Source organism: Dendropsophus ebraccatus, chromosome 4, assembly GCF_027789765.1.
Source record: "Dendropsophus ebraccatus isolate aDenEbr1 chromosome 4, aDenEbr1.pat, whole genome shotgun sequence".
Taxonomy (NCBI): domain Eukaryota; kingdom Metazoa; phylum Chordata; class Amphibia; order Anura; family Hylidae; genus Dendropsophus; species Dendropsophus ebraccatus.
In genome coordinates, this window is record NC_091457.1 from 23,963,495 (window position 1) to 23,991,361 (window position 27,867).

General features: G+C 43.4%; 1 protein-coding gene across 1 annotated transcript in view; it reads right to left on the reverse strand.

The window, feature by feature from the left end:
• LOC138787944 (C-signal-like) overlaps positions 1-27,615 on the reverse strand; it is a 28,951-nt gene extending 1,336 nt beyond the window's left edge. The window contains exons 1-5 of the mRNA XM_069965268.1: positions 27,444-27,615; positions 24,084-24,135; positions 21,748-21,935; positions 15,989-16,150; positions 15,029-15,139 (exon numbers count right to left, since the gene is read on the reverse strand). Of these exons, the coding sequence (XP_069821369.1) occupies positions 15,029-15,139; positions 15,989-16,150; positions 21,748-21,935; positions 24,084-24,135; positions 27,444-27,581 (651 nt within the window). The 5' untranslated portion in view covers positions 27,582-27,615. The remainder of the gene's footprint in view (positions 1-15,028; positions 15,140-15,988; positions 16,151-21,747; positions 21,936-24,083; positions 24,136-27,443) is intronic.
• Positions 27,616-27,867: the final 252 nt, after the last annotated feature.

A 27,867-nucleotide genomic window follows, 5' to 3' on the forward strand; every position in this document is an offset into this window, starting at 1 on the left:
TATCCTCCTCCAAATAACCTGCTTCCAAAATTTGAAATATGTCACTACTCTCTTCTCCTAATTCCCCAATCAGAAAATTAAAAAAATCATACTTCTTAGAATTAAGAAAACATATCCCTTGTGCAGCTACAAAATATTTATATAAATCAGGTACTCCCAGACCTCCCTTTTCTTTTAACTCACATAACCCTTCCAATTTCATTCTTACATGTTTCCTACCCCAAATTAATGCGTTCAATGCTCCCCTTAATCTCTTAAAGTAATTATTTTCAACCCATATAGGTGCTGCACTAAATAAATATAACAACTTGGGTAAAATAATACTTTTTATTAGAATAATCCTGTCTGCATTTGATAGCCATAATTTTTCCCATATATTGATCTTATCCTCAATTGCCTTCACCACTACTTTCGTGTTCAAAAGATTAAACTGTTCAATCTTCCTAGATATCTGGATCCCTAAATATCTAAAACTCTCCCCCTTCCCTAAAGTACGCAGGGGAGCATAAGGTTTAATCCTATCTTCATCTAACACCATCAGCACCGATTTCTTCCAATTAATAGCTAGCCCTGAATAGGACCCCATTTCCTCTACTAAATTAATAACTTTTGGTACACTAATCTTTGGATATTTAAGAAAAAATAATAAATCATCCGCGTACAGGGATATCCTATCCCCTCCACCCCTCGCCCCAAAGCCTACCATTTCAGGATCTTCTCTAACTTGTATAGCTAAAGGTTCTATTGCCAGGGCGAAGAGTAGGGGGGAAAGAGGACATCCCTGCCGGGTGCCCCTACTCAGACCAAAGGAGGCAGACTTCTCTCCGTTCACCAATACCACTGCTTTTGCTTCTTCATACAGAACCTGAATCATCCCTATAATTTTTTCCCCAAACCCATATCTCCTCAACACACCCCAGAGGAATTCCCACTCCACCCTGTCAAAGGCCTTAGTAGCGTCCAATGACAGGATGGAGTGGTCCCCCCCCCCCCTCAGCTATCTGCATATTCTCAAAGACTCTCCGGATATTACTTCTCGCCATTCTCCCCGCCACAAAACCGCATTGATCAGGGTGAACTAGTTCCCCCACCACCTTTCCCACCCGGATCGCGAGTGCCTTTGCAAAAATTTTTGCATCACTATTTATCAGAGATATCGGTCTATAGGATTCACACTCAAGGGGATCCTTATCTGGTTTCTGTAACAGTACTATTGTTGCTTCTCTCATCGATACGGGCAACTTACCTCTCACTAAGGCTTCACTAATAACTTTATATAGTCCCCCTACAAGGGTTTCCCTCCCGGTGTTGAATTCCCTTTTATACTATCCAGGGCTCTATTTAATTCTTCTACCGTAATTGGTTGATCCAGCGCTTCTCTCGATTCCTCACTAATTCTGGGAAAAGTAATTTTGTCCAGGTACCCAGCAAGATCCCCCTTTTCTCTCCTATACTCTGAGGTGTACAGTTTCTCAAAATAACTCCTAAATTCCTCTCCTATCTGTTCCTGCGCATTGACTATAACCCCATTCCCCCCTCTCATCGCAGAAATTCTTTTTTTTCCCCTTTGGTTCTGCACTATTGCCATAAGTTTTTTTATTCGGCTTCCCAGAATTCTTAAATCTATCTTCACCAAAAAACTCCATTTGATTTTGTGCCTTATCTAATAAATAATTCTCTAATTCTTCCTGACTTATTTTTAACCCTTAGACGACCCAGGGCGTATAGTTACGCCATGGAAGTCTGTCCCCAGACGACCTAGGGCGTAACTGTACGCCCTGGGTGTTTCTCCCGCTATGAAGCGCGCTCCGGAGCGGAGCGCGCTTCATAGCAGGTGGGGGCCGGCTGCAATCAGCAGCCGGGACCTCACCGGTAATGACACGCTGCAGCGATCGCGCTGCCGCGTGTCATTAACTCCTTAAACGCCGCGATCGCGGCGCGACCGCGGCGTTTAAGTGTAAGTGACAGGGGGAGTCCCCTGTCACCTACCGATCGGGACCCCCGCAGTGTGACTGCGGGGGTCCCGATCGGTAAAACGGACCGCCGGAGCTCTCTCACCTGCCTCCGTGCGGTCCGATCGGCGCTCTGCTGCACTAAGCCTGCACAGGCAGGCTCAATGAGCAGAGCGCCGATAACACTGATCAATGCTATGCCTATGGCATAGCATTCATCAGTGTAAAAATCCAAGTAGTGAATGTAAAAGTCCCCCAAAGGGACTTCAAATGTGTAAAAAAAAAAAGTTAAAAACACTAACACACTACCCCAAAACCCCTCCCCCAATAAAAGTTGAAATCACCCCCCTTTCCCATTATATAAATAAAACATATAAAAATAAATAAATAGATAAACATATAATATACCGTAGCGTGCGTAATTGTCCGATCTATTAAAATATAAAAAGCGTCATTGCGAACGGTAAACGGCGTACACGAAAAGAGGGAAAAAAGTGCGCGGATTACCGATTTTATGTTACATTATATATATAAAAAAATTAATAAAAAGTGATCAAAACGTCCGATCTTCACAAATATGGTATTAATAAAAACTAGAGATCATGGCGGAAAAAATGACACCCCATACAGCCCCGTAGGTGAAAAAATAAAACCGTTATAAGCGTCACAATAGTCCCATTTTATTTATAATTAATTGCCAAAAAAAAGGATTTCATTTAAAAAAAATATATAACATTAGAGAATCTGCGTAAACCTGCATATGGTTGTGTTCGGACTGACCTATAGAGTAATGGTATCATGTCGCTTTTACCATATAGTGCATTACGTAGACACAGGAACCCCCCAAACGTTACCATATTGCATTCTTTTTTGCGATTTCACCAATTTATATCTTCATAAATAATATATTTGGAATTCCATCGTACATGTTATGGTAAAATGAATGACGCCATTACAAAGTACAACTATTCCTGTAAAAAACAAGCACTTACATGGCTTGTAGATAGAAAACTGAGAGTGCTGGAGCTCTTAGAAGGGGAGGAGGGAAAAACGGAAACACTAAGATCAAAATTTGCGCGGTCCACTGGGTCATTTTGGGCCTGGTCCTCAAAGGGTTAAAGTGTGCTCACTCTCTTGTGTCTTTTCTCTTTTATGTATTTCCTCAGCTTTCTTTAATTTCCCCATTAACTCCCCTTCTTTCTGTCTAAACCCTTTTTTTAATTTAGTAATAATCCCAAAAAGTTTGCCTTTAAACGTGTCCCACACTATATAGCCCGGAGCAGTGCCCCAATTAAGTGCCCATAATTCTTTAAATTCTTCTTTTAACTTATCTTTATCTTGTATTAATTTCAGCCAATGTGCATTTATACGAATCGGTGTATTTATTCTAACCCTGGTACTAACTAACTCCACAACCACTGGTGAATGATCAGAAAAACACCTTTTTAAATAATCTATTCTACACACTTTTTGCGCCATCGCTTCATTACCCATCACCAAATCTATTCTGGAAAGAGTTTTCACAGTTTTATTCCAACAAGAGAATTCTTTTTTCATAGGGTTTTTTTCCCTCCATAAATCCCGCCAGGCAAATTCTCTAATCAACTTTGCCAGTCGGGATCCACTTATACCCCTTACTGGTTCAACCATCCTGGACCTGTCCAGGTTTTCATCTAACGTAGTGTTAAAATCCCCCATTATCAATATAGGGCATTTATTCTTTCCTGTGGCATATTCAAACAGGTTCTCCAGGATGGTTGACCTAAAGGGAGGGGGGATATAAATAAATGCCAAGATACAAATAAAACTTTCAATTTTACAGTAGAGGAAAACATAACACCCTTCTTTGTCAATTTTTTTATCTATCAGTTCCCAATCCATACTACGATGGATTAGTACCGACACACCCCTAGCATAATTTGAATACACAGAATGATAGTAGTGAGACCACCATTTTTTAGTGAGTACCTTAACAGTATTACTAAGCAAATGCGTTTCTAGGAAGCATACAACTGCTGGTAACATTTTTCTGACATAATTTGAAATTGCTAACCGTTTTAGTTTATCTGAAAGGCCCCTGACATTCCAACATACTATTCTATAAACCATTTATTCCGTAAAGAAAAAAACACCAAAACACCCATCTTTGTAAGTGTACCCTCCTCCCCCCTCCCACATTCCCCTCTTGGCAGCCCACCTTCCCCCTCCCTCCCAATCCTACCCTCCCCCCCTCCCATATCCCCCCATCCCCACCTCCCCACATCCCCCCCCCCCAAGTGACTCCAAAGAATCCCCTTAGAGTCTCTAACTTGAGACTAATTTTTTCCGCTGAACCTCTAGCCTGACCATCAATTATACAGTTCTCTCACAGCCCCTTAGTTTCGATCCAAACTATCGCCTCCTCCGGTGTATTAAAGAACCAACTCCTCTCTTCATATATTATTCTCAACCTTGCCGGGAATAAGAGAGCATATTTGATCTTCTTCTCCTGTAACTTTTTCTTTACTTGAAAATAACTCATTCTCTTCTTCTGTGTCTCTATTGCATAATCTGGATAGATATGTATTTTTGCATTATTATACGCAATGCCTCCCTCCTCCCTTCCCTTTCTCAGGATTACATCTCTGTCCCCATAACACAAAATTTTTGCAATAAGCGAACGTGGTCTATTTCCTGGAGGAGGGGGTTTGGCCGGGACCCTATGAGCCCTTTCTATGCAAAAATGTTGAGATAATTTTTCTTTCCCAATCATTTCATTCAACCATCTCTGGAGAAAAACCTCTGGATTTTTTCCCTCTAACCCCTCTGGGAGACCAATGACTCTAATATTACTCCTCCTTGCCCTATCTTCCATATCAGTGACCTTAGATTTCAAACTCTTATTTTCCAATCTCAACTCTTCTACATCTTCTTTCACCTTTTTCATCTCATCTTCTAACCCACTAATCCTCTGTTCTGCTTCTTCAAATCTATCTCTTATCTTGTCTAATTCATTTCTTACTATAGACACTTCGGTACCGATAGACCCTACCTGTGTGGAAAGCTCAGAGATTGAATTATCACATTTTTTTTATCGCTGACAATATTTCTGTTAACCATCCCGGCTGCACCTCTTTCTCACAAGGTGGCTCCCCTTCTTTTGTCTCCTCATTATTCCATTTTCCTCCTCCCCCAATCTTTCCCTTATTTAATCCAGGAGATCCAAACAGTTTTTCCATTTTTAGGGGGGCCCTATTATCCTTTCCCTCCTTAACTGGGCTCAATGATTTTTTACTAGACTTTTTCTTGTTCTCCATTATTGCTATTACCAACAATTGCTGACCCTAGATTTAAAAAAAAAAAAAAACACACAGATTAGTAACCAAATTGTCTCAAGTCCAACAAAATATTTGAATGACAATATAAATCAGAAGAGCAACATCGCCACCTTTTCCTTCAGAAAAAAAACCGAAGATACCAATAAGTTTCCACCACCCGCCCACCTAGAGTCCCATTAACCTCTCAAAGTTATCCACTTAAAATGTTAGTAAGGCGCGTGTTATTTGCTATTAGATGAATGAGATTTAGCGATAGTCTTACGCAAAGTCTGTTGCAGGGAATTCCACAATGCAGTTCATTTCATGTGTATCTAGATGTCCTGTAATAAATTAATAGCCACCTGGCAGTAGTACGCACCGTCTCTGCAAAGCCCACAGCTCCTCTCACAAGCAAATGGGCTTCTTTCCTCCTGGAAAAAAAAATGCCGCAGTCTTATTGTAATCTCAGGACCCCACTCTCACTGGGTACCCAAAGTCACAGCAAGGCATATATTTTCCACTGCTTAATAAATGACAGTCTTGCATCAAGTCTGTTCCAGGCATTTACTCCATACTATTCATATATACCTGGGGGTCTGGGATAAGTTAATAGCCACCTGGCACCAAACACAGAGTCTCTGCACAGCCCCCTGCCCCTCTCACCAGCAGGTGGGCCTTTCCATTTTAAAGAGTGCCGTATTTTGATGGCTTATTGCGATCTCAGGTCCCCCCTCTCACTGGTTACCCTGAGACGCTTTCCCTATTCTCCCCGATGCAACCCCTCAGGTAACTGAATCCTCTCTCGAGCTGGCGCTGTTTCTGGAGGTTACCTTACTCCTCCTGGCCTGTTGCTCCCCTGACGCCGCTCTCACTGGCTTCTGCCGCTCTCACTGGCTTCTGTGGGGCTCCAGACCACCGCCTCTCCGGACCGCAGATTTCCACTGCCTGGGCCGAGGCCTAGGCCACGTATCTACTGTGTCTCCACAGACCGCCTCTCTCACTGGCGTTCTCGGGACCGTAGCGCTTCTCTGCTCCACTCTCCGGCCCGGACCACGTGGTCTCCGCACACGTCAGACGCCTCTCTCACTGGCGTCCAATGGCAACCATACGCCTCCCGGCTGTGCCTTTGTCCGACCCCCAGCCAGGCCAGCCACGGATCCACTAGCAGACCACCTCCAATTACTGCCGAACTGCCGCAGCCTCCCTTCGCCTCGTCAGCCTCTCATCGCCGGCACCCCCGCATAAGACTCCACAGAGAGAAAACAAATGCAGGATCTCCACCAGGTCAGTTCATGCTCAGAGGTCAGTGGACGGTGCGTGCCTTAGCTCCGCCCCATGCTCCTCAGCCATCAGGATCGATTCACATTACATCACATTCCCAATCAATGATTTTGGCCTGTTTGTAACTCAACATCTAAGAGCCATAACTCCCTGTTTTTCCCTATTTCTCCCTATTGAATTATTAATTTTAAAAAATGTGTAGGCCCCTTTTCCATAACCAGTGAGGTAAAACAAAACAGCACAATTTTTTTACCCTCCAGGACTGCCGGTACCTGGTTCCTTCTAGTACCCTTGTAGCAGTGGGTACTGAAGTAATAATGCAGAACAGGGGCGTAGCTAGGATTCACGGGACCCCATAGCAAAAAACTGTAAGGGCCCCCTCCCCTACGCACAAAACAAAGCACTGCATGTATATGTATATATATATATATATATATATATATATATAATAGCAAGAAATTGCAGCACTTCCAAAGTAGTGAAAAAAAACTGGTGGTTTATTTGGTGTAGCAAATAACAAAATTCAGCAACGTTTCTGTCTCATCACGAGACCTTTCTCAAGCATAAAAAATCAGTGACTCATATCCTTTTATATACTAAGTGAAATACAAAACAGGTGTCTAATCACAGTGAAGTCATGTGACTAAAATGCACAAGTGAAAAATAATAATACAAGATCGGGTTCCAATCAGGAACAATGTGTAATTACAAAGAATGTATACATTACAATTCATCCAGTGTTGTGTATACGCAGTGATACCAATATTAAAACATATGACATATAATAAATCGGCGGGGTTAGCTTCCACTCACCACTGCTCAGAGAAGAAAAAGGTAGGCTGTACTTGTCTCCATGCTTGTTCGCCCTCGTTGTGAATGGTTTGTAAACAACATCAGCCCGCATGCGCGGGTCAAAGGGTGTGTATCAACTGGCTTACGTCATTGTAACATCACAACAAGACCAGTGTCACTATTGTCAGGTATGTAATTGATATCCAGCTGCAGGAGCTTCTGTCGCCTCTGCTGTGACTTCACACTGGTCATGGAGTTAGTAAAGGTTCAATATGTTGTGGCCCTACGATCCATAGAAACCGCAAGTGTTACAAGATCTCATGTGAACACTGGCTATGTTGGAGCACACAAAGGAGCTAAACAATGGGTCTAATAGACATAAAGGGATAGGAACTCATTCCAGTGAAAGCGGGGTTATCCGGTGGAGTGGAAAGCATTACCGCGTAGCGGAATCGCTTTCCAGTCATAAAACCTGGAAGTCAAACCGGGACCCACAATGTGGACCTCGGGACATCCAGACGGTCACCCAAACCCCTGTATAACTTTTCCCTCATCTAACCCAAAGCCCCAAGTAAATACTGATATAACGCATATCACATAACAGTGTGACCATGGCCATAGACAACTAAACAGTCAAAAAAAATCCGGGCAGTGTGTGGAGAACAAAAAACAGCAATAAATCAGAGCAGTGATTGGTGGGTAGCTTTCCTCGCCGTTCCTCAAAAGAGAAATCTACAAAAAAAGAAAGAAGAGAGAAAGGATATAAGTAACTACAAATACAGAGTAAGACAAGAGAAAATCATCTAGATAAGTTTTCGGACAAACCATTTACCTGCAAAATTCATTTGTACATTTTAGTTGTAATTACAAATTCCACATTTAACCCTTTAGGTTGCAATGTATCCAGCCTGTGAATCCACATCAGCTCACGTTTTTTAAGCAATGTGGTTCGATCACCTCCCCTTTTAAGGGGTGGTATGTGATCCAGAATTTTAAACTTTAGATCACTCTCCCTATGTCCCAAATCCAAAAAATGTTTGGACACTGGTAAATCCTGTCTTTTCGATCTGATTGAATACCTGTGTTGATTCAATCTGGTTCTCATGTCTCGGGTTGTTTCTCCAATGTATAAAAGTTTACATGGGCACCAGAGGACATAAATTATCCAACTGGAAGTACAGGTAAGATAGAAATTAATGTTGTACACTCTACCAGTAGATGGATGTGTAAAATTAGGCCCTTTATCCATATATGTGCAACTGACACACTGTCTACATGGAAAAGACCCTTTGTTCATCACCATAAGAAATCTTTGTCCACTGCCGGTTTCTTTTGTAGTCAATTCCCCTTTAACTAGACTATCCCTTAAATTTTTATTCCTTCTATAGGACATCAAGGGTGGTATTTGTAGTTCCGGTACATTTTTGTAACTCTCTTTTATGATATTCCAATGCTGTCTAACCACATTGGCTATTTTAGGGGAAAGGTCACTGTAGGTGGTAACAAACGGTATTCTCTTGTCCGTGCTAGCCCTGTTAATTACCGGTTCCACTGACACTATTTTTTCTTTATGTTCCCTCAGGAGACCCCGCGGGTACCCTCTCTCGACAAACTCTTCTGTCATAGTGTTGAGTGCTGCTTCCAACTTTCTAGGGGAGTCTGTGATCCTGCGCGCCCTAAGCATCTGGCTAAAGGGTAAGCTACGGACCATAGGTCTCGGATGGCAGCTGTCAAAGCGCAAGCTGAGGTTGGCATCAGTCGGCTTCCTGTAAATTTCTGTGTGTATCTGTCCGTTCTCAAAAGTAACTGTTACATCAAGAAAATTAATAGTTTCCCTTGACCAGGTGAGTGTGAATTGGATGTTCGGCTCAATGCTATTCAAAAACTCATGGAACTCCGTCAGCTGTTGTGTACTCCCCGTCCACATTAAGAAAATATCGTCTATGAATCTCCACCACCCCAGCACATGGCTGAAGTGGTGGGACCCATAGACACATGTCTCCTCCAGTCTAGCAATGTATGCATTTGCAAAAGTGGGGGCCACATTGGCCCCCATGGCCACACCTTTTCGCTGTATGTACAGTATGCCATCAAAGAGAAAATAATTATTGGAAAGGACCATGTCAAGAAGTGTAAGGATAAAGGAATGAGATGTAGGGGGAATGTCAAGTGTATTTAAACCCTCTTTAATTGCTTCCAGGCCTGCTGCGTGAGGGATTGAGGTGTACAAGCTGACAATATCAAATGAGGCCAAAATGACACTATCAGGTAACTCCACCCCCTTGACCTTTTGTAGAAAATCACCAGTATCTTTGATGTAAGATCTAATGTCTGTTGCTAGTGGTCGTAAGACTCTGTCGAGGAACACAGATGCATGCTGCATCACTGAATCCCTGCTGGAGACAATAGGTCTCCCTGGTGGACATTGTAAATTCTTGTGGATCTTTGGCAAAAAATAAATAATAGGTGTAACTGGGTGTTTAACAGTTAAAAAATCAGCCAAAGGCTGATCTATAACGTCTTCATCAAGTGCCTCTTTGATCAACACAGAAAGTTTTTTAACAATATCCTGTACCGGATCCTTTTTTAAAACTTCATATACCGACACATCCTCCAACTGTCTCAGTGCTTCAGTAACGTACATCGCTTTGTCCATGACCACGATCGCACCGCCTTTATCGGCCGGTTTGATAACCAGATCGTGGTCATGGACAAGCGAATCTAGTGCCACTCTCTCCTCTGCAGTAATGTTGGGAAAGAGAATGTTGTGACCTTGGCTCTCCTTTCTAATGTCTGCTATGCCTTCCTGAACTAGTTTGGAAAATGTCTCCAAAGCTGGAGGTGTGGTGGGTGGTTGAAAGTTACTATCAGGAAACAATTGCAACTTCTTAGCACTAAACATACTTTTTTCATTACACTCAGATACAGACACATCCTGTTTGGTAGCAAACCATAGTTTTAAATTAATCCTCCTAAAAAACTGTGACATATCTAATTCAAGTTGGAACCAATCAATGGGTGAGCTCGGACAGAAGCTTAACCCCTTAGCTAACAAAGTCATTTGTGCACAATTTAATTGAGTAGAGGAAATATTTACCACTCCTTTGGTGTTATTTTCCTCTGATTGGTCTGTCTGGGGGTTGGAGTTTTCGTGCTCTTGCTTCGCGTTTTCTTTGTTTCTGTTATGTCTGCGCCCTCCACGTCTGGTAGGACGTCTGTACTGTGTCCTAAAAAAACTTCTCCTTCCTCGACAGTAGAGAACTTCCTCTGCGTTTTCTTGTTTGGTTTATTGAAATCTTGTGAATTTTTGGTTGCTTTACTTTTTTCTTTAAATGAAGATTGATTGGTCCGTCCAGAGAAATCTTTCCAGGTGTAGACTTTGCCAGTGCGATAGTCCATTTCATCCCTGTACCACTTGTGTCTCTTTATATCTTGGATTTCTTTTTTATATTTCTCAATAAAGGCTGTATGTTTGGTCATGAACTTGGTGTATTCCTCGCCTGTAGATGTATTTCTCAGCGTGGTATCCCACTCACTGACTTTGGTTTTAACCATGGTTAATTCTTTTCTGAGGAATTCAATGTTCAACATTAAAATGTCCAAACCATATTTTGTGGAAATGTTTTCAAACCTTGTGCAGAATTCCATATCGTTGGTAAAGAAATTAGGCTTTAGGGCTGTGCGGATCCCTCTGGGAATCATATCGTGCCGTAGGTATTCACCAAGTGCTCCCATGTGCAATTGGATGTTAATCATCCGTTTGGTTTCAAATTCTAAGGTTCTTTGTACATCAATGAACTTTGGTTTCTTCAGGTAAGTGGTATCTTCACCCAGCTCATCTAGAATCTTAGTCTTGTCAGCTCGTGTATAAGAAAAAATAGGGTCAATAAAAGTCTCTGTACTAGTAGAAGGACCTACGCCAGATTCCGTGTCCTCCATCTTGAAAAATGCTCTTTCAAATAGTAGGTGCAATCTCCAGATCCAATACGTAAACAACAGAACGGAGTGCACTCTCAGGAGTAAGTGCTCGGAGTGCCAGCAATGGAGACTGGATCACGTCTCCTCTTCAATAATAGCAAGAAATTGCAGCACTTCCAAAGTAGTGAAAAAAAACTGGTGGTTTATTTGGTGTAGCAAATAACAAAATTCAGCAACGTTTCTGTCTCATCACGAGACCTTTCTCAAGCATAAAAAATCAGTGACTCATATCCTTTTATATACTAAGTGAAATACAAAACAGGTGTCTAATCACAGTGAAGTCATGTGACTAAAATGCACAAGTGAAAAATAATAATACAAGATCGGGTTCCAATCAGGAACAATGTGTAATTACAAAGAATGTATACATTACAATTCATCCAGTGTTGTGTATACGCAGTGATACCAATATTAAAACATATGACATATAATAAATCGGCGGGGTTAGCTTCCACTCACCACTGCTCAGAGAAGAAAAAGGTAGGCTGTACTTGTCTCCATGCTTGTTCGCCCTCGTTGTGAATGGTTTGTAAACAACATCAGCCCGCATGCGCGGGTCAAAGGGTGTGTATCAACTGGCTTACGTCATTGTAACATCACAACAAGACCAGTGTCACTATTGTCAGGTATGTAATTGATATCCAGCTGCAGGAGCTTCTGTCGCCTCTGCTGTGACTTCACACTGGTCATGGAGTTAGTAAAGGTTCAATATGTTGTGGCCCTACGATCCATAGAAACCGCAAGTGTTACAAGATCTCATGTGAACACTGGCTATGTTGGAGCACACAAAGGAGCTAAACAATGGGTCTAATAGACATAAAGGGATAGGAACTCATTCCAGTGAAAGCGGGGTTATCCGGTGGAGTGGAAAGCATTACCGCGTAGCGGAATCGCTTTCCAGTCATAAAACCTGGAAGTCAAACCGGGACCCACAATGTGGACCTCGGGACATCCAGACGGTCACCCAAACCCCTGTATAACTTTTCCCTCATCTAACCCAAAGCCCCAAGTAAATACTGATATAACGCATATCACATAACAGTGTGACCATGGCCATAGACAACTAAACAGTCAAAAAAAATCCGGGCAGTGTGTGGAGAACAAAAAACAGCAATAAATCAGAGCAGTGATTGGTGGGTAGCTTTCCTCGCCGTTCCTCAAAAGAGAAATCTACAAAAAAAGAAAGAAGAGAGAAAGGATATAAGTAACTACAAATACAGAGTAAGACAAGAGAAAATCATCTAGATAAGTTTTCGGACAAACCATTTACCTGCAAAATTCATTTGTACATTTGTACATATATATATAATGTCCTGTGGCCAGATGCAGAATCATGGCTACAGCCACAAATTTGACAGGCAGAGCAGAGAGCCAATAGCTGCTTGTTCTGTCAGGCCACTATACTTACCTACAAGAGCCCATTTGGAACCCTTATGGATAAATACATAGGTGCAGGAGCAGACTACCTTCTGCTTAACCCCTCATGTGCTTCAGTATGTAAGTGACCCAATGTTCAGAAGACAAGGAAATCTTTGCTCTACTGCTGGTGCACTGATAACCCTCGACCTCTGCACAGCAGGCAGTGAAAACAGAGATCAGGGGTTATCAGTGCAGGGAAGCAAAGTTTTTTTTTTGTCTTCTGCCTGTTAACCCTTTTTTGTGTTGCAGCATGTAAGCAAACATTGGGTCACTTACACACTGCAGTAAATAAGGTGTGAAGCAGATGGACACAGGAGGCTCTTATCTTCTCCCCCGGGCCCCCCTCCTGCACGGGCCCCATAGCAACCGCCTACCCTGCCTCTATGGTAGCTACGCCACTGATGCAGAGGGTAGTGTTAGCCATTTTTTGGGTTAACACTAAGACCCAGATAAGTAATATATTTAGTAATGTGTTTATTTTGTTTGTTTATTATTTATTTTATTTTTTTTTTGCAGTGAAATAGACACAGAGGCAGACTGTGCAAGTAGATTTTCAATGGCAGCTATGGAGACCTTCAGAAGGCCCCTGGCTGCCATTGTAACCCACTGCCACCCTGCAATTGTAGACAAAAAAAGAAAAAAATGATACTTGCAGATGGCGCTGTCCCAAAACAAGTCCAAGGTTACACCAAAGTAGTAGAAACAAGATCCATATTTATTGTTCAAGCACAATGTTTACGCGTTTCAGGAGTTAGGTAATCTCCCTTCCTCAGAACAGTGCATAAAGTACAGTCCAGTAATAGTGTCGTTTAAATAGGAAAAAAACACCCGCCAAAACCGCCCATTTTCCAAGGGGAGGGGGAGGGAGAGGAGGGACATAAAAGAACATAAAACCAAAAAACAAACTAGCATAGCAAATTTATAAAACAATCCCTATGGTCTAAACTATAGTCCGATAGATCTTACAATGTATTAAATACACACTGGGAGAAGCTCAATTCCGGCGCGGCTCCAGCACTGGCAGGGATCGTTGGAGATGATCACATACGTAAGCTTCGTACGCTAATTGCGTACCTCACGGGAGCTTTCCGCTAATGACGTACATCAAAGCAGTCTTTCAAAGAGGATTTCCAGCTACCCCGGTGGGGTGATATGCATACAGCCCAAGGGGCTTATAGGTGAGTGTAATCATTCACTCTTCTTCTCCACACACTCTGCCACAGTAAGACACGAGGCGCCCGTGCCCTTGTTTTTTCTTCCTTTTTTTACTTTACCCTGCAATTGTGTCATGCTGGTGCAGATCAGATTTCTAAAAGATGCGCAATCCATCATTTCATTCTTCACCTGCTACAGTTACTACTGATCGTGGCATGTAGAGGGTTACACTGCCAAATTTGTTTTAGTTTTAATTTTTTTTTTAAAAGAAAAAAAGTAAGTAGATTCATTGGTCTTCAATAGGACATCCGTTGTTGTTAAAGGTTTGTCTATTTTGTTAAAAATGCCCCTTTAGGCTATGTTCACACTACGTACGGATCCGTACGCATTTCGTACGGCGCCGTACATGTGCGGCTGAAACAACGGGCGTGCAAATATTCGATGTGCGGGCGGATGCGTACGCAATGTGTACGCAATGCGTACGCATTGCGAAAGTACGCCCGTAGTCTACTTACGCTTCCCGAGCCCCCTACGAAGCGATCTGACAGCGGTCTTTTACTTGGAAATCTTCACCTAGCCCCGGACACCCCACAGAACCTTTTGGATCGGCATAGAAGAGTGGAAAAATGAAGAAATCACCACTTCGTACGGATCCGCGGGATACGCTACGGGCGTAAGTTACAGCCTTCCAACCGGAAACAATGGTCTGGTTCATTTCTTACGGCGCCGTATACGATCCCGGCGTACATTCGTACGAAGTGTGAACTGTGCAGCCGGGATCGTATACTTTGCATTGTACGCTAACTACGTAAGTTTCCGGCCACATATTCACGGAGCGTACTACTGCCGGAAGCTTACGTAGTGTGAACATAGCCTTAAGCTGTGCTCCTTTTCTTTAAGTCATGCCCACCTTCTGTACTTTTTAGCCACAAACTGAGCCATGATTTTAGCTTAATGTGTACCTGTGCTTAAAACATTTGATTTGTCATAGGGACATATGAAATGTTTTTATCACTAATGGTCTCAGTGTTGGGCAGAACAAGTGGGTAGAAGCAGGTGGTAGCATGCTTTACTCCTTATCTCTAAGTGAAGTCCCTTCTGTTATGGGAGTTTTTTATTGTAATAATAACAATATTGTATAAAAAATCTACTCACTTCTTCACCTCCAAGGTCTGTTTGAACCCATCCTGGATGGAGAGCAGTGCACAGAATACCATCTTTCTTGTAACCCTGGGACTGGCACTGTGTCAGCATATTAAGAGCGGCCTGCAACCAAAACAATTCAATGCACAATTGTCAAAAATAAAGAAGAAACCAATCTCCGAATTCTACAGTTCATAAAATACATGAAAGGAGGGGATTTAAAGGGTCTGGTTTATCATTGTATTCGCATTGGGGGTAACTTATCAAGTTCTGTATGCCATGGATAGCCAAAGATGCTCAAATGTAGTAAACTGTACCTCTAAAGTTAAATTCATATCCACAAACAAGTCCATTCTGGGCTGTTGGGTTGCTGAAAAATACAGCAGCCAAGGAGTTCCAAGAAAAAGCCCTGTTATTGTAGATAGTCTCATGCTCAGAACTCAACTCAATGGGCACCAAAAAGCAACTGTGTCACCCAGCATGGAATAAGTCTAGTCACTATTTGGTTGGTAACCAAAACCAGGAGAGGGTCCAAAAAAATTCAAATTTCCATTATAATGCCACAATTAATTTCTTGTATGTAAGGAATATTCATGCATTTGGCTCATTATACTGACAAAACGCTGCAGTGATAAGATACTGTAATGCCTATCACAGAGGTATGTTAAAATTTTACCGTGGAAGTCTAAGTATTCCGATACCGTCTGATCATAAGAACAAGTTGGGAGATGACAGTGCTGCCCCGCACCTCTCTGAGCAAAAGGCCTTGCTCTGTATGAATGAGTTGGCCCAAATAACTTGTCCATCTTGGTCATGTGACAAAGTCTAGAGAGAATGCGCTTAGTGTAGACATTGTCTGGGTCTTTATCATGATTGGTCTTGACTGATTAAAACCTTTGATCTATCTGTATCGCTATCATTGACAAATCTAAAGAAAAAATTATGTGTGATTTTTAATATTTTACTGCATACCTTGCTGCATCGATAAGAAAGCGCTGGGTAATCATTGTAGGACCCTAAAGTATCCTGTATGGATCCTAACCGCGAGGAAACATTTATTATAGCCGACTTGCTGCAACTTAGAGGCTTCTCCGGATTTTCTTCTGCAGCTTTTTTTAAAAATGGCAGCAATTCCTAAAAACAACACAAAACAAAAAAAATATTACCAATGTTTTGTAAGTTAAGAAATATATTAGAGTAACTGTGTTATAATCATAACTCTAGTTAGTTACAGGTGTAACCTTCATCTACATATAAGGAGACAAGCAGCATATACCTATATTAACACATACACATATATAACACATACGCGTATACAATATAACACATACACATATACAATATAAGGCTATGTTCACGGTTCATGGAACGGCAGGTACTGCAGTATCATCTGGATGGATGATCTTTAGCGCCGCTAAGTTCTGATGTGGCCGCATCCGTACATGTCTGCATCAGAACTTCCCACTGCACACTATGGAGCGAGCGTGCACTGACTGTGAATAGCGGCCGCAGAAAACTGACACGCCGCTAGGGATCCCAGCCGGAGTGTATACCATGTAGGTAGGGATTCCTGCAGCCTGCAGCACTACGTAAGTGCTGCAGGGATCACGGTTGTTGTAACAACGGCCGTGATTCCAGCGGCACTTACGTAGTGTGAACATAGCCTAATACTGTATTCTCAATGTGGAGTTGCAGCTGAGTGCAAAGTATAGTAAGACACAGATAAATCCTTTACAGCCAACTGTACCCTCGACCAGCTGGACTAAAAACTCATCAACCTCCAATCATTCACTTTTGATAAATGCTGAATGAATTCTGAATAAATTTTGCCCCTGGATTTAAAGGAGTACTCCGGTGAAAAACTTTTCTTCGCTAAATAACACACATTACAACATTGTTATACAACATTGTAATGTGTGTTATTTACGTGAATGGCCCCCTGCCCCATGTTTCCACACACCATTTTGCCATTTAGATGATGAATAATAGATAGCTCAACAAAGCAAATTCACAGAAACTGCGTCCCCATTAGGCTCTTTATCCATTCTGTTAAATGCTTTAATATACATTTCTTTATCGCTAAAGCTTCTGATTTTGACATTTAATAAATGCCTCCAATGGATAAAAAATATGTACAAAGAATAGGTACAAAGAATAAAAAAAAAAAACATAAAATATTACTTTTTATAGATTCCTATAAATCATTGTACCTCCATGGTGATTTTTCTTTGGGAAAAAATGAGGAACAAAACATTTTGTGAAAAATTTTACTGGACTCAATGATTTTTTTTTTTTACACAGTTGCACTACCACATACAGCAAATAAATGCAAACCCTAACATATGCTAGCTGAGCAGCAGATCTCTGTTAATCCTTAAAGGGGTACTCCAGCGGGGGGGGGCACTTTTTTGCTGGGACCGCTCACCTCCCCGGTTCCAGCGGCGGGTCCCGCATCGTGGCGCTCCGGTCCCTGGTTCCCGGCCGCTTCCTGGTGTGTGACGCAGGCTCGAGACGATACGCCTCAGATCCACCAGTCAGTGACAGAGGCGGGATCTGAGCAAACTTGAAACGGATCCCGCCTCCTTCACTGACTGGTTGAGCAGACCTGAGACGTCATGTCTCGGGCCTGCGTCAGACACCAGGAAGCGTCCGGGCACCGGAGCGCGGACCCGCCGCTGGAACCGGGGAGGTGAGTGGACATCTTTTCCCTCAGCCACCTCCTCCCTGGTCCCAGCAAAAAAGTGCCCCCCCGCTGGAGTACCCCTTTAAGGAACTCATGCTTACAGTTGTGGTTTGCCTTGTTTGCCACCCAAGCCACAGATTGTAATTGACCAGATAGTAATGGATAGTAGTTATCAGATAAATTGGTAATCAGTGTGCAAGGATTCATACTCCATAAGGGTATGTGCACACTAGGGCTGGGCGATATTGACCTAAATCATTATCGCGGTTAATCGTACATGTAGCCGCGGTAACGATAACTGAACGATAATTATGACACGCCCCTTAGGTAAGCCACACCCTTCTGCAAGCCACACCCACTTAACCGTGCCAACCTGGGGATATTTTGTTTTAATAGAGTAAAAAAAAAGTAACTCACTGAGCAGCAACACAAGGATGAGCCATTTAGTCTATTGTCATTATTTGTTATTATAATTAGGGGGTCTCAGAGAACCTGGACATGTATATACAGGTATACAGCTACAATAGGACATGTATTTACGGGTATACAGCAATGTACAAAGTACAGGACGTGTATATACAGGTATAGCGCTATGTACTACATAGCTGTATACCTGTGTATGCATGTCCTGCAGTGCGTACATAGCTGTATACCCGTATATACACGTCCTGTAGTGGCAGTATTATATATGTATGTCCACAATACAAGACGTGTATACACAGGTATACAGCTATGCAGGTTCTACATTAAAAACACATGCACACTCAGCTAAGCTGAGCATTCATGTGTCTAATGGTGCGTTTACACAGGCAAATTTAACGGACAGATCTTTGAAGCCAAAGCCAGGAACAGACTATAAACAAGGATCAGGTCATAAAGCAAAGCCTGAGATTTCTCCTCTTTTTAAATCCATTCCTGGCTTTGGCTTCCAAAATCTGTCAGATAAATCTCTGTGTAAATACACCCTTAGAGGATCACAAAAGGCAGCTGGGGGTGGAGCAGGGGCATAGCTAGGATTCATGACACCCCATAGCAAAAAAAAAAAAAAAATACATGGGCCCCCATGAATTTTGTATGAGCCCCCCAACCTCTGGCAGCACATCAAATAGAAGAGGGGGCAGCTGAAGCGGGGGCAAGGGGGACTGCAATTAGAACTGGGGCAGAGTGGCAGCAGCTGGGGGTGATCTGGGCAGAAGGGGGGACAGAAGCTGGGGGTGATCTGGGCAGAAGGGGGGGCAGAAGCTGGGGGTAAGCTGGGGGTGATCTGGGCAGAAAGGGGGGGGCAGAAGCTGGGGGTGATCTGGGCAGAAAGGGGGGGGGCAGAAGCTGGGGGTGATCTGGGCAGAAAGGGGGGCAGAAGCTGGGGGTGATCTAGGCAGAAGGGGGGGCAGAAGCTGGGGGTGATCTAGGCAGAAGGGGGGGCAGAAGCTGGGGGTGATCTGGGCAGAAAGGGGGGCAGAAGCTGGGGGTGATCTAGGCAGAAGGGGGGGCAGAAGCGGGGGGAGATCTAGGCAGAAGGGGGGGCATCTAGGCAGAAGGGGGGGGCAGAAGCTGGGGGAGATCTAGGCAGAAGGGGGGGCAGAAGCTGGGGGAGATCTAGGCAGAAGGGGGGGGCAGAAGCTGGGGGAGATCTAGGCAGAAGGGGGGCAGAAGCTGGGGGAGATCTAGGCAGAAGGGGGGGCAGAAGCTGGGGGAGATCTAGGCAGAAGGGGGGGGCAGAAGCTGGGGGTGATCTAGGCAGAAGGGGGGGGGGCAGAAGCTGGGGGTGATATAAACTGTATATTCTCCCTTGTCACTAGGGAGAAGATACAGCACTGGCACACACTTGGCCCTCACGGCTGCCACCTCCTCTCCACCCCGCGACCCCCCCCCCCCCCCCCCCGTCGCTGACCTGCTCCTCATACCCGGCACACACGCAGCATTTCTGACAGTCGCCGACCCGCTCTTCATAACCAGCACTGAGTTCACACGCGGCCCTCCTGGCCGCACGCACCCGCAGGTTCCCGGTCTCTGGAGAAGGAAGTTGCAGGGACCGGGGGATCGTGTGATGGATGGCGTCGCTGCGCTGGGGCTGTATAGCGGGATGTGGGGGCGCAGTGCAGACCCCCGATCCCGCTATACAGCTTCACCATCCACAGTGACGCCATCCATCACACGATCCCCCGGTCCCTGCAACTTCCTTCTCCAGAGACCGGGAACCTGCGGGTGCGTGCGGCCAGGAGGGCCGCGTGTGAACTCAGTGCTGGTTATGAAGAGCGGGTCGGCTCTTCCGGAGTGAGTGGCGGCCGGGAATGCCGCGTGTCTGCCAGGTATGAGGAGCGGGTCAGCCACTGTTCGGGGTGAGAGGAGATGGGGGGCGATGGGCTGCTGCCAACTGTTAGACTGCTGCAGGGCAGGGGATGGGAGGTCAACTGCCCCAATAGTAAATATGCGTCCTGGATGGAATCCCAGGCAGGTTGGGGGCGGGGACACTGGGGAGCTGAGGGGGCGGAGGAGAAATACCGCAAATACCGCCCTGGCAAAGTTGAGGTCGGTTTACCGACGCCAGGGACGGTATCGGTATTTTCGCGGTATACCGCCCAGCCCTAGTGCACACTATGGAATACATGCGGCAATTTCAAGCGGAGCGAGCGAGTCAGACTTTGCCTGAAGTTCCATTTGTCCCATAGACTCAATGATATTCTCAAACAAAATCTGCCATAGGTCCAAAGAATTGACATGTCAATTCTTTGGGCGGACAACTAATTTCAGTTAAGAATAACATTGAATCTGCCGCACAGACTGCACTTGAAATTTTCAGACATATTCCGTAGTGTGCACATACCCCAAGGCAGACTGATGCTCTGGGGCACCCCTGGAGAGAAGGATATCAGCCCTGGTTTGTTTCAACCTAATTTAATGTTATGATATAAATAACAATCCCAGACTCCAAGAGCTCCAAGTATTTTTAGGTAGCGGGGGGTGGGACAATGGTCATTGGGTAATGGCAATAACATGGAGATGTCATCAGCATGGGGAACATTTCTTCTATTAAAGGAGTACTCCAACAAAAGGTAAAGAAAACCCTGCTGAACCCACCAAACAACTATTTTTTTCCTAGATGTTAACCCTTTCATGACCTGGGGTCATTGATTGCTCAATTCCCAGGTCATGTTTGGACATCAGCTTATGGGATCATAATATTACCATCTTGTGACAGCGGAGGGGAGAGAGCGGAGGGGGCAGAGGGCACAGCCGCACGACCGGCGCGCGCCCTGCTTCCTTCCCTCCCCTCTCCGGCCTCTGCAGGAGTTTCCATGGCCACCATCGGGGCTCTGCGATCATTTTGCAGAGCACTGATTGACACCGAACAGAGAATTCTCCCTCTGTATAGATAATGCGGTGGTGCTGTCTGATCTGGTGCTGAGAGTTGCGACTGGTCCGCCGCTATCACTGACAGCCGGGATCCGCAGCGGATTATCCTCGATCGTAAATTAACATCACTGCAGCATCAGGCATAGGCTGCAGCAACATTAATTTACTGTGCAGCGGCGGGAGGAGGTAAAGGAGATAAATAATTTGCCCATTTGGATTGTACATATATCAAACTAATTGCGCCTGTTTTTAGTCTAATATATCTAGTTTGTGCTCAAAATAAATCTAATATGAATTTATGAAGCTTTTTTAGACAAGACTATCCAAATTAGATGCGACTTTTTGAATTAGATTTTTTGTTGTTAATTAGATCGAAAGTGCGCCAGAATTCTTTTTTAGCTAAATTTATTAACTGCGCAATTTTTTCAAAAAGTCGCATATATTTGCGCATCGCTACGTCTGCTCCGAACCAGGTGAATTTATTAGACTAATTAAAAGACCATTATTTTCAAGACACATTTACTATGCTATTAGACAATTTACATAAATTTGACTAAACACATTAGATTGGAAATTATGCCAAAACATCTTTGACAAAATCGTCTTTTTAGATTTGTTAGTAAATATCCCCCATTGTATCTTTTCCTTCTGGAGACAGAAAACAGTAAAATCTCAGAAAATTGTAATTTCTTACTTTTGCCACTAAAAATGGTCCGATCAGATTTGTGCTGTAAACATTCATGAAGTCCTCAGAGTCGGCACAGTCAAGATCACTTTTCGATGCAATCCCAGCGTTATTAATAAGTAAATTGAGCCCAGCTCCATTCAGATGTTTTCCCACTTCCTTTGATGCCTCTTTGATGCTATTGGCATCTGTGGTTTCTGTGAAACAAAGAAAAATAGTAGCATAAAGTACAAACAATCTACACTATTACTTTTTTATTTCTTTTTTTTTGCCCTTACACCTTCCTTAACAATTATTTAGCCAAGAGTTTTCTCTCCTTGGCTAAAGGAGGCCAGATGAAGCGCGCATGTGCGAAAACGGCTGTAGCCTTAGTGAGACGCTCCTGCTACTGTATGTAATAATCTAATCTATATGGTGGAGACTCGGCAGAATGGACACCAATAAAATTGCCGCAGCTTTGTTTCTTCTGGACGTGCTATTGATTGTATGCCAGAGCACCACCAACGACAGTGCTACAGTGTCCATATATCCAAGCTGGACTAGATATGACTCAATTTCCCGGAAGCTAAAAGAAGCAGTGCCAAGGTCTTTACCATGTATTCTCTATGAACACAGTAATCAAGACACCAATCAGCTGACGATAACAATCATTGACTGATCGTGTCTTTTGGTCCTGACCTAAAATTATCGGCCACCGGCTGTGCATCGCAATGTGTAACAGCGATGCGTGACGAATGGCTGATGACTGGAAAGAAAATAATAAAGTATATATGTTACCTCTCCATGCTTCCTAGTGTCTTTCTGACTTTTCCCCGTTCCCTACAGCCAAAAATGTAGCTTCAGAGCTGGACTCTGAAGTGACAGGCTGCTCGGCCAATCACTGGCTGGGATAGGACACCCTGTATTATAAGCCAGAAAGTGATCAGTAGGGGCTAGCATTGTCAGAATGACAGTAGCAGGTAATCGGGAAAACAAGAAATTTTTTTTTATGTATTTGTTAATTTTTTTATGAACAGACGGAAAAACTATACTATGGGTTTGGTGGAAAAGTATGGAGCAGGCTTAGATACTGAGCCCAATCCATACATGACAGGTACTAAGTGATACCTGCAGCTGGCACTTTTATTTTACTGGCATTTAAAATTATTTTAGTAAAGGTTTTTATTCAGTGGTATCATGGCGGTCATGATGTGCGTTCCTATACTGGTTAAAGAGTACTGGTTAAAGAGTATACTGGTTAACGTTAGAAGTATCTAATCTGCTGATATTTCCCTATTGCACAAGAGACACTGAGGATGAAGGTATGTTTCTTACCTTTATCCTTAGAGTTATTTTTTTGCTATTAGGAGTTTACTCCCTATGCATTTTAGTGCACTGGGGGCAGGAGTACTACCCCCGATGCACCGATCTACCCCAGCTGGAAAGCTCTACTTATTAGAACGGACTCCTAACAGCATGGAACCAGCACTGAGGATCAAGGTAAAAAACGTACCTGCATCCCCAGCTCCCCGTGTACAATAGGGACATAGCAGGTTAGATTCCCTTAGATTCCCCTTTAAATCCCTTCCCCCACCCTTCACACGTCCGGAAAATCTGTCCGAATTTCCTATCAGGAAATCCGGACAGATTCCTGGACCCATAGGCTTACATTAGTCACAGACACCCTTCCTGATTTTTCCTGAAGGGTGTCCGTTTTGAAATTAAAACTCCCACCGTGTCCTGCTGACAGGTCATGATAGGAGTTGCACTTCTGCAGCCTGTGGCCACCCAGGTTCCAGAACTATAACTCTCATCATGCCCCTGCTGACAGGTCATGATAGGAGTTGCACTTCTGCAGCCTGTGGCCACCCAGGTTCCAGAACTATAACTCTCATCATGCCCCTGCTGACAGATCATGATGGGAGTTTTACTTTTGCAGCCTGTGGCCATCCAGGTTGCACAACTACAACTCTCATCATGCCCCTGCTGACAGGTCATGATGGGAGTTGTACTTCTGCAGTCTGTGGCCATCCAGGTACACTAGGGGCTGTGTGGGTACTTGTGATGTATGTTTGCATACTAGACCATATTGAGAACACTTTTTTATTTTTCTCATCAGAAAATCCTGAAGGTTTTTCCTGATGGTTTCCTGAAGGTAAAAACGGATTTCTGTCAGGAAATCCTGATACTTTCCTGATGACATTTGAGGCCTCCTGATCAGGATTTCCTGACAGTAAAAACTGACACGGACGTGTGAATGGGGCCTTTGGCAAAATTGTCTTGCATGAAACTGGTCCCTGGTGGGGGCCACTGTTCTAGTACATTGATACTATAGAAATGTATACATTGCTATACCTAATACATACCTAACTTTATCACAACCACATTTGGATGTTTTGCAGCAAGATCATTCAGCTTCTGTGGAAATAAAGATATTACTAGTATCAATGGAGCCATGTTATTTTCTTACACCATAGACTTCAGAAAGAGATGCACTGCCATTGAAACTGGTGGGATAGCAAACTAATTTATTACAGGGGTTGCCTGGGAGTTTCTGAATGTATGTATAAATATTTTTAAATAAAATCAAATGCAAGAAGTGCATTATTTACCTAAAAGGGGAGAGTCTATACACGCGCTCTGCTTCCTCCTATAGTAAGTACAGATTTTTTTATTTTACCATCATACTATCACAACTCACTCTGCATGGATACTTAAAGGGGTTATCCAGCACTACAAAAACATGCAGAATAGAGCCCATTAGTGATCGCCGTAAAAATCCGTATCGGCGGTCACTAATAACATAATACACGTATTCTCTGGGTCACTACGGTTACGGCGAAACCACATTTGTATAGGTTTTTTTAACTATTATCACTTTGGCGCAATAGAAACTATCTTCCTAGCAAAAACCCACAAAAACTGTCGCCGCATTGCAAGATCCATAGCCTTCTCATCTTTTGCGCGACAGAGCTGGTTTTGGGCTTATTTTTTGCGGGAAGATCTGTAGTTTCTAATGATACCAAGTTTTATATGTATATGACTTTTTGATCTCTTTTATGACGTATTTTCTAAAGTGGATTGATAAAATACAGCTATTCTGGTACTGTTTTTTAATTATTTTTTTTTACAGCGTGTGTCGTGCGATATAATTATTGATATAGTTTTATGGATTGGGTCGTTGCGGACGTAATGATACCAAATATGTATAGGATTTGTGTTTTTGATCACTTTTATGTCACGTTTTATTGGGTATGGGGAATGTAATGCATCTTTATTATTCAGGGGGGCTGGGGGGGTTGTGTTGTGTTTGGTGCAAATTTTTTTTCACTTTTTTTTACTTTTACACTGATGTACATTACTGTACACTAGTGTAAAATACTTTGATCACTGATACAATACACTGCACTACCTAATGTACTGCAGTGTATTGTATCATGCCTCATGCTGACAGGCAATAGCCGCGGCCACCCCTGTCAGCATGAGGCATCTCCATGGTGACCCCGGGGGCCTTCATTAGGACCCCGGGATCACCATGGAGACATCGGGACACCGGACGGCGCCGCGGGACATCGCGATCGCGTAAGTGACCCACGGCGCCGTCCGGGATCCATGGTTTGACAGCGGCATTTAACGGGTTAAACTGCCCGGAGCGAAGAATCCGGGCAGTTACAGGGGGGTGTCAGCGGTAATTTATTCTGATGCGCCCGCCGTTAAAAGGCGTACGCATCGGAATAAAGCCCATTAGTGGCCGCCCTGAAAAGGCAGCATGGCGGTCACTAAGGAGTTAAAATCGCTTGTATTATAGATATTTATTGTTTTCAGAAAAATGACCCTGAAATGACAGCTACGCTTTAATGCAATATTAAATATATCCAGAATGTAAAAAGAACAACATCTCCCCTACTATATCCCCCTCTCCTCTGAAACCCCCCAGACAGGATGACAGCTATAAAAGTCCTACATGATTTTGTACATGTTTCTCCTCTCTTTAGCACACGTCTGTTGCCATCTACTACATTGCTCATGAACTTCAGACAGTAACCTGTGCTCTCTGGGTTCGGTCAGTGCAAATAGCATAAATGTGCTTGGTCCAGGTTCTCTAGGTCCTCACTACCGACTGATGTCAATACAGCTTCGTCTGGTCTCTTCGTTTTTGTGACCTTCAGTGTCAGCAGGTTTTGGGTTCAGAATCGTTATATTGAGATATTAGGTAAAGCAACTCTGTTACACAATAAAAATCTTTGAATGGTCATATAATTAAGAGTGAGGCACTGGGGGTTGGAAGTCTGTTCAGGCATGATGGAATGATTGGAATTTTGGTTTTGCAATAGCTGGAGGGTCAAAGGTTACCTACCACTGACCTCTGACCTCTAACATGTCAAAAAATGAAAGACTTTTTTTAGGATTATGTATTTTGCTTCATATTTAACAATTAAAGACTTGTATTTCAGTGTGAATATATATTATATATATTTGCTTTAAAGGGATTCTTCAGCGTAAATCTTTTTTCTTTCAAATCAACTGGTGTCAGAAAGTTATATAGATTTGTAATTTACTTCTATTAAAAAAATCTCAAGTCTTCCAGTACTTATAAGCTGCTGTATGTTGTGCAGGAAATGTTGTTTTATTTTCAGTCTGACACAGTGCTCTCTGCTGAAATTTCTGGCCGAGACAGGAACTCTCGTTTTTTTATGAATCCCCATTGAAAACCTTTCCTGCGCAGGCCAGAGATGTTAGCAGAGAGCACTGTGTCAGACTTAAAGAGGATGCACCACCTGTTACATCTTCTTCAAGCTAATCCCACGGATCAAACAGCGCCGTCACGGGGAAGCTGGTGCAGCGGTCCGTTTTTCGGACTGCTGCACGGCGCTGTTCTATGCACCGGAACCGGCCGGTGCTCAAGCACTGGAGGTAGGCCGGGCCACCCCAGTGGGAGGGAATTCCCTCCCCTGTATGACGCGGCTCCGTTAGAATGAATAGAGCCGCGTCATACAGGGGAGGAATTCCCTCCCATTGGGGGAGGACCGCGGCACCGGCTTTCCAGTGACGGCGCCATTCAATCTGTGGGTTTAGCTTAAAGAGGATGTACCTGGTGGTACATCCTCTTTACAATAAAACACTTCCTGCAGGACATACAGCAGCTAATAAGTACTGGAAGACTTGAGATTTTTTTAATAGAAATAAATTGCAAATCGATATTACTTTCTGACACCAGTTGATTTGAAAGAAAAAGATTTTCGCTGGACAACCCCTTTAAGTCCTCTTCTGCCTTTTTTATGGTTTACAAAAGAAAAAAAAAAAGAAAAGAAAAAAACCTCTATGAAAAGAATTGATACTAAATATATTGCATGAGCCCCTGTGATAATCTGCTCAAAGTAGATGGTACTGAAAGATCTGGGCCAATCACACATCATGTATAGGCAAGAAGGTTACCAATAATATCAGATCATTTCTGCTGATGACTTCTCTTCTCTGCTTTGTTACCACTGAAGATGCAGATGGATATGTACAGTAACACATGTAGGGAAGGAAAATCATATTAGCCACTACATGTCTGTTGCAGATTGATGGGAAAGAGTCTGGTTCCGCTCTTGGCAGCTTATAGTTTAAACAGGACACCTAAAAAAAACTTCTTCAGATATGTCTAGATGCTATCACTCCTATAGCAGAAACATCTTGTGTGATGTACAGATTTATACAAAGTCTGAGGCACAGATATTTACCTTATTCCGAGGAGAGCTGGGATCACGACACGTTGCAAAGATTTGTTTCGGTGGGTTTTGTTGTTCCACGAGCTGCCGGACAAGCTCATATCCTATTCCTCGGTTGCTTCCTGTAATGAGAAGTCTTAAGGGGCCCATGTTACTTCTTCGTCCTCTGTGTTAGTGCTCAATGACTGAGTAGGTGGGGTTTGGTTATTATATAGAGTAGTCAGTTAGAATGAGTCAGCATAACTTGATACTAACAAGCTCCAATACAGGGGCCAGAAGCAGCTATCTCTGCAAGCTAAGTTATTTTATATTGGTATCTGCGAGCGAGTTTTGGAGCGTGCGAGTTTTTGATCTGAAGTGTTTTTGTCTCAAGTGTGGGACTTTAATATTCAGGGACTTTAGATTCAGGGAATTAAGAGGAGAACAAATTGTTTAT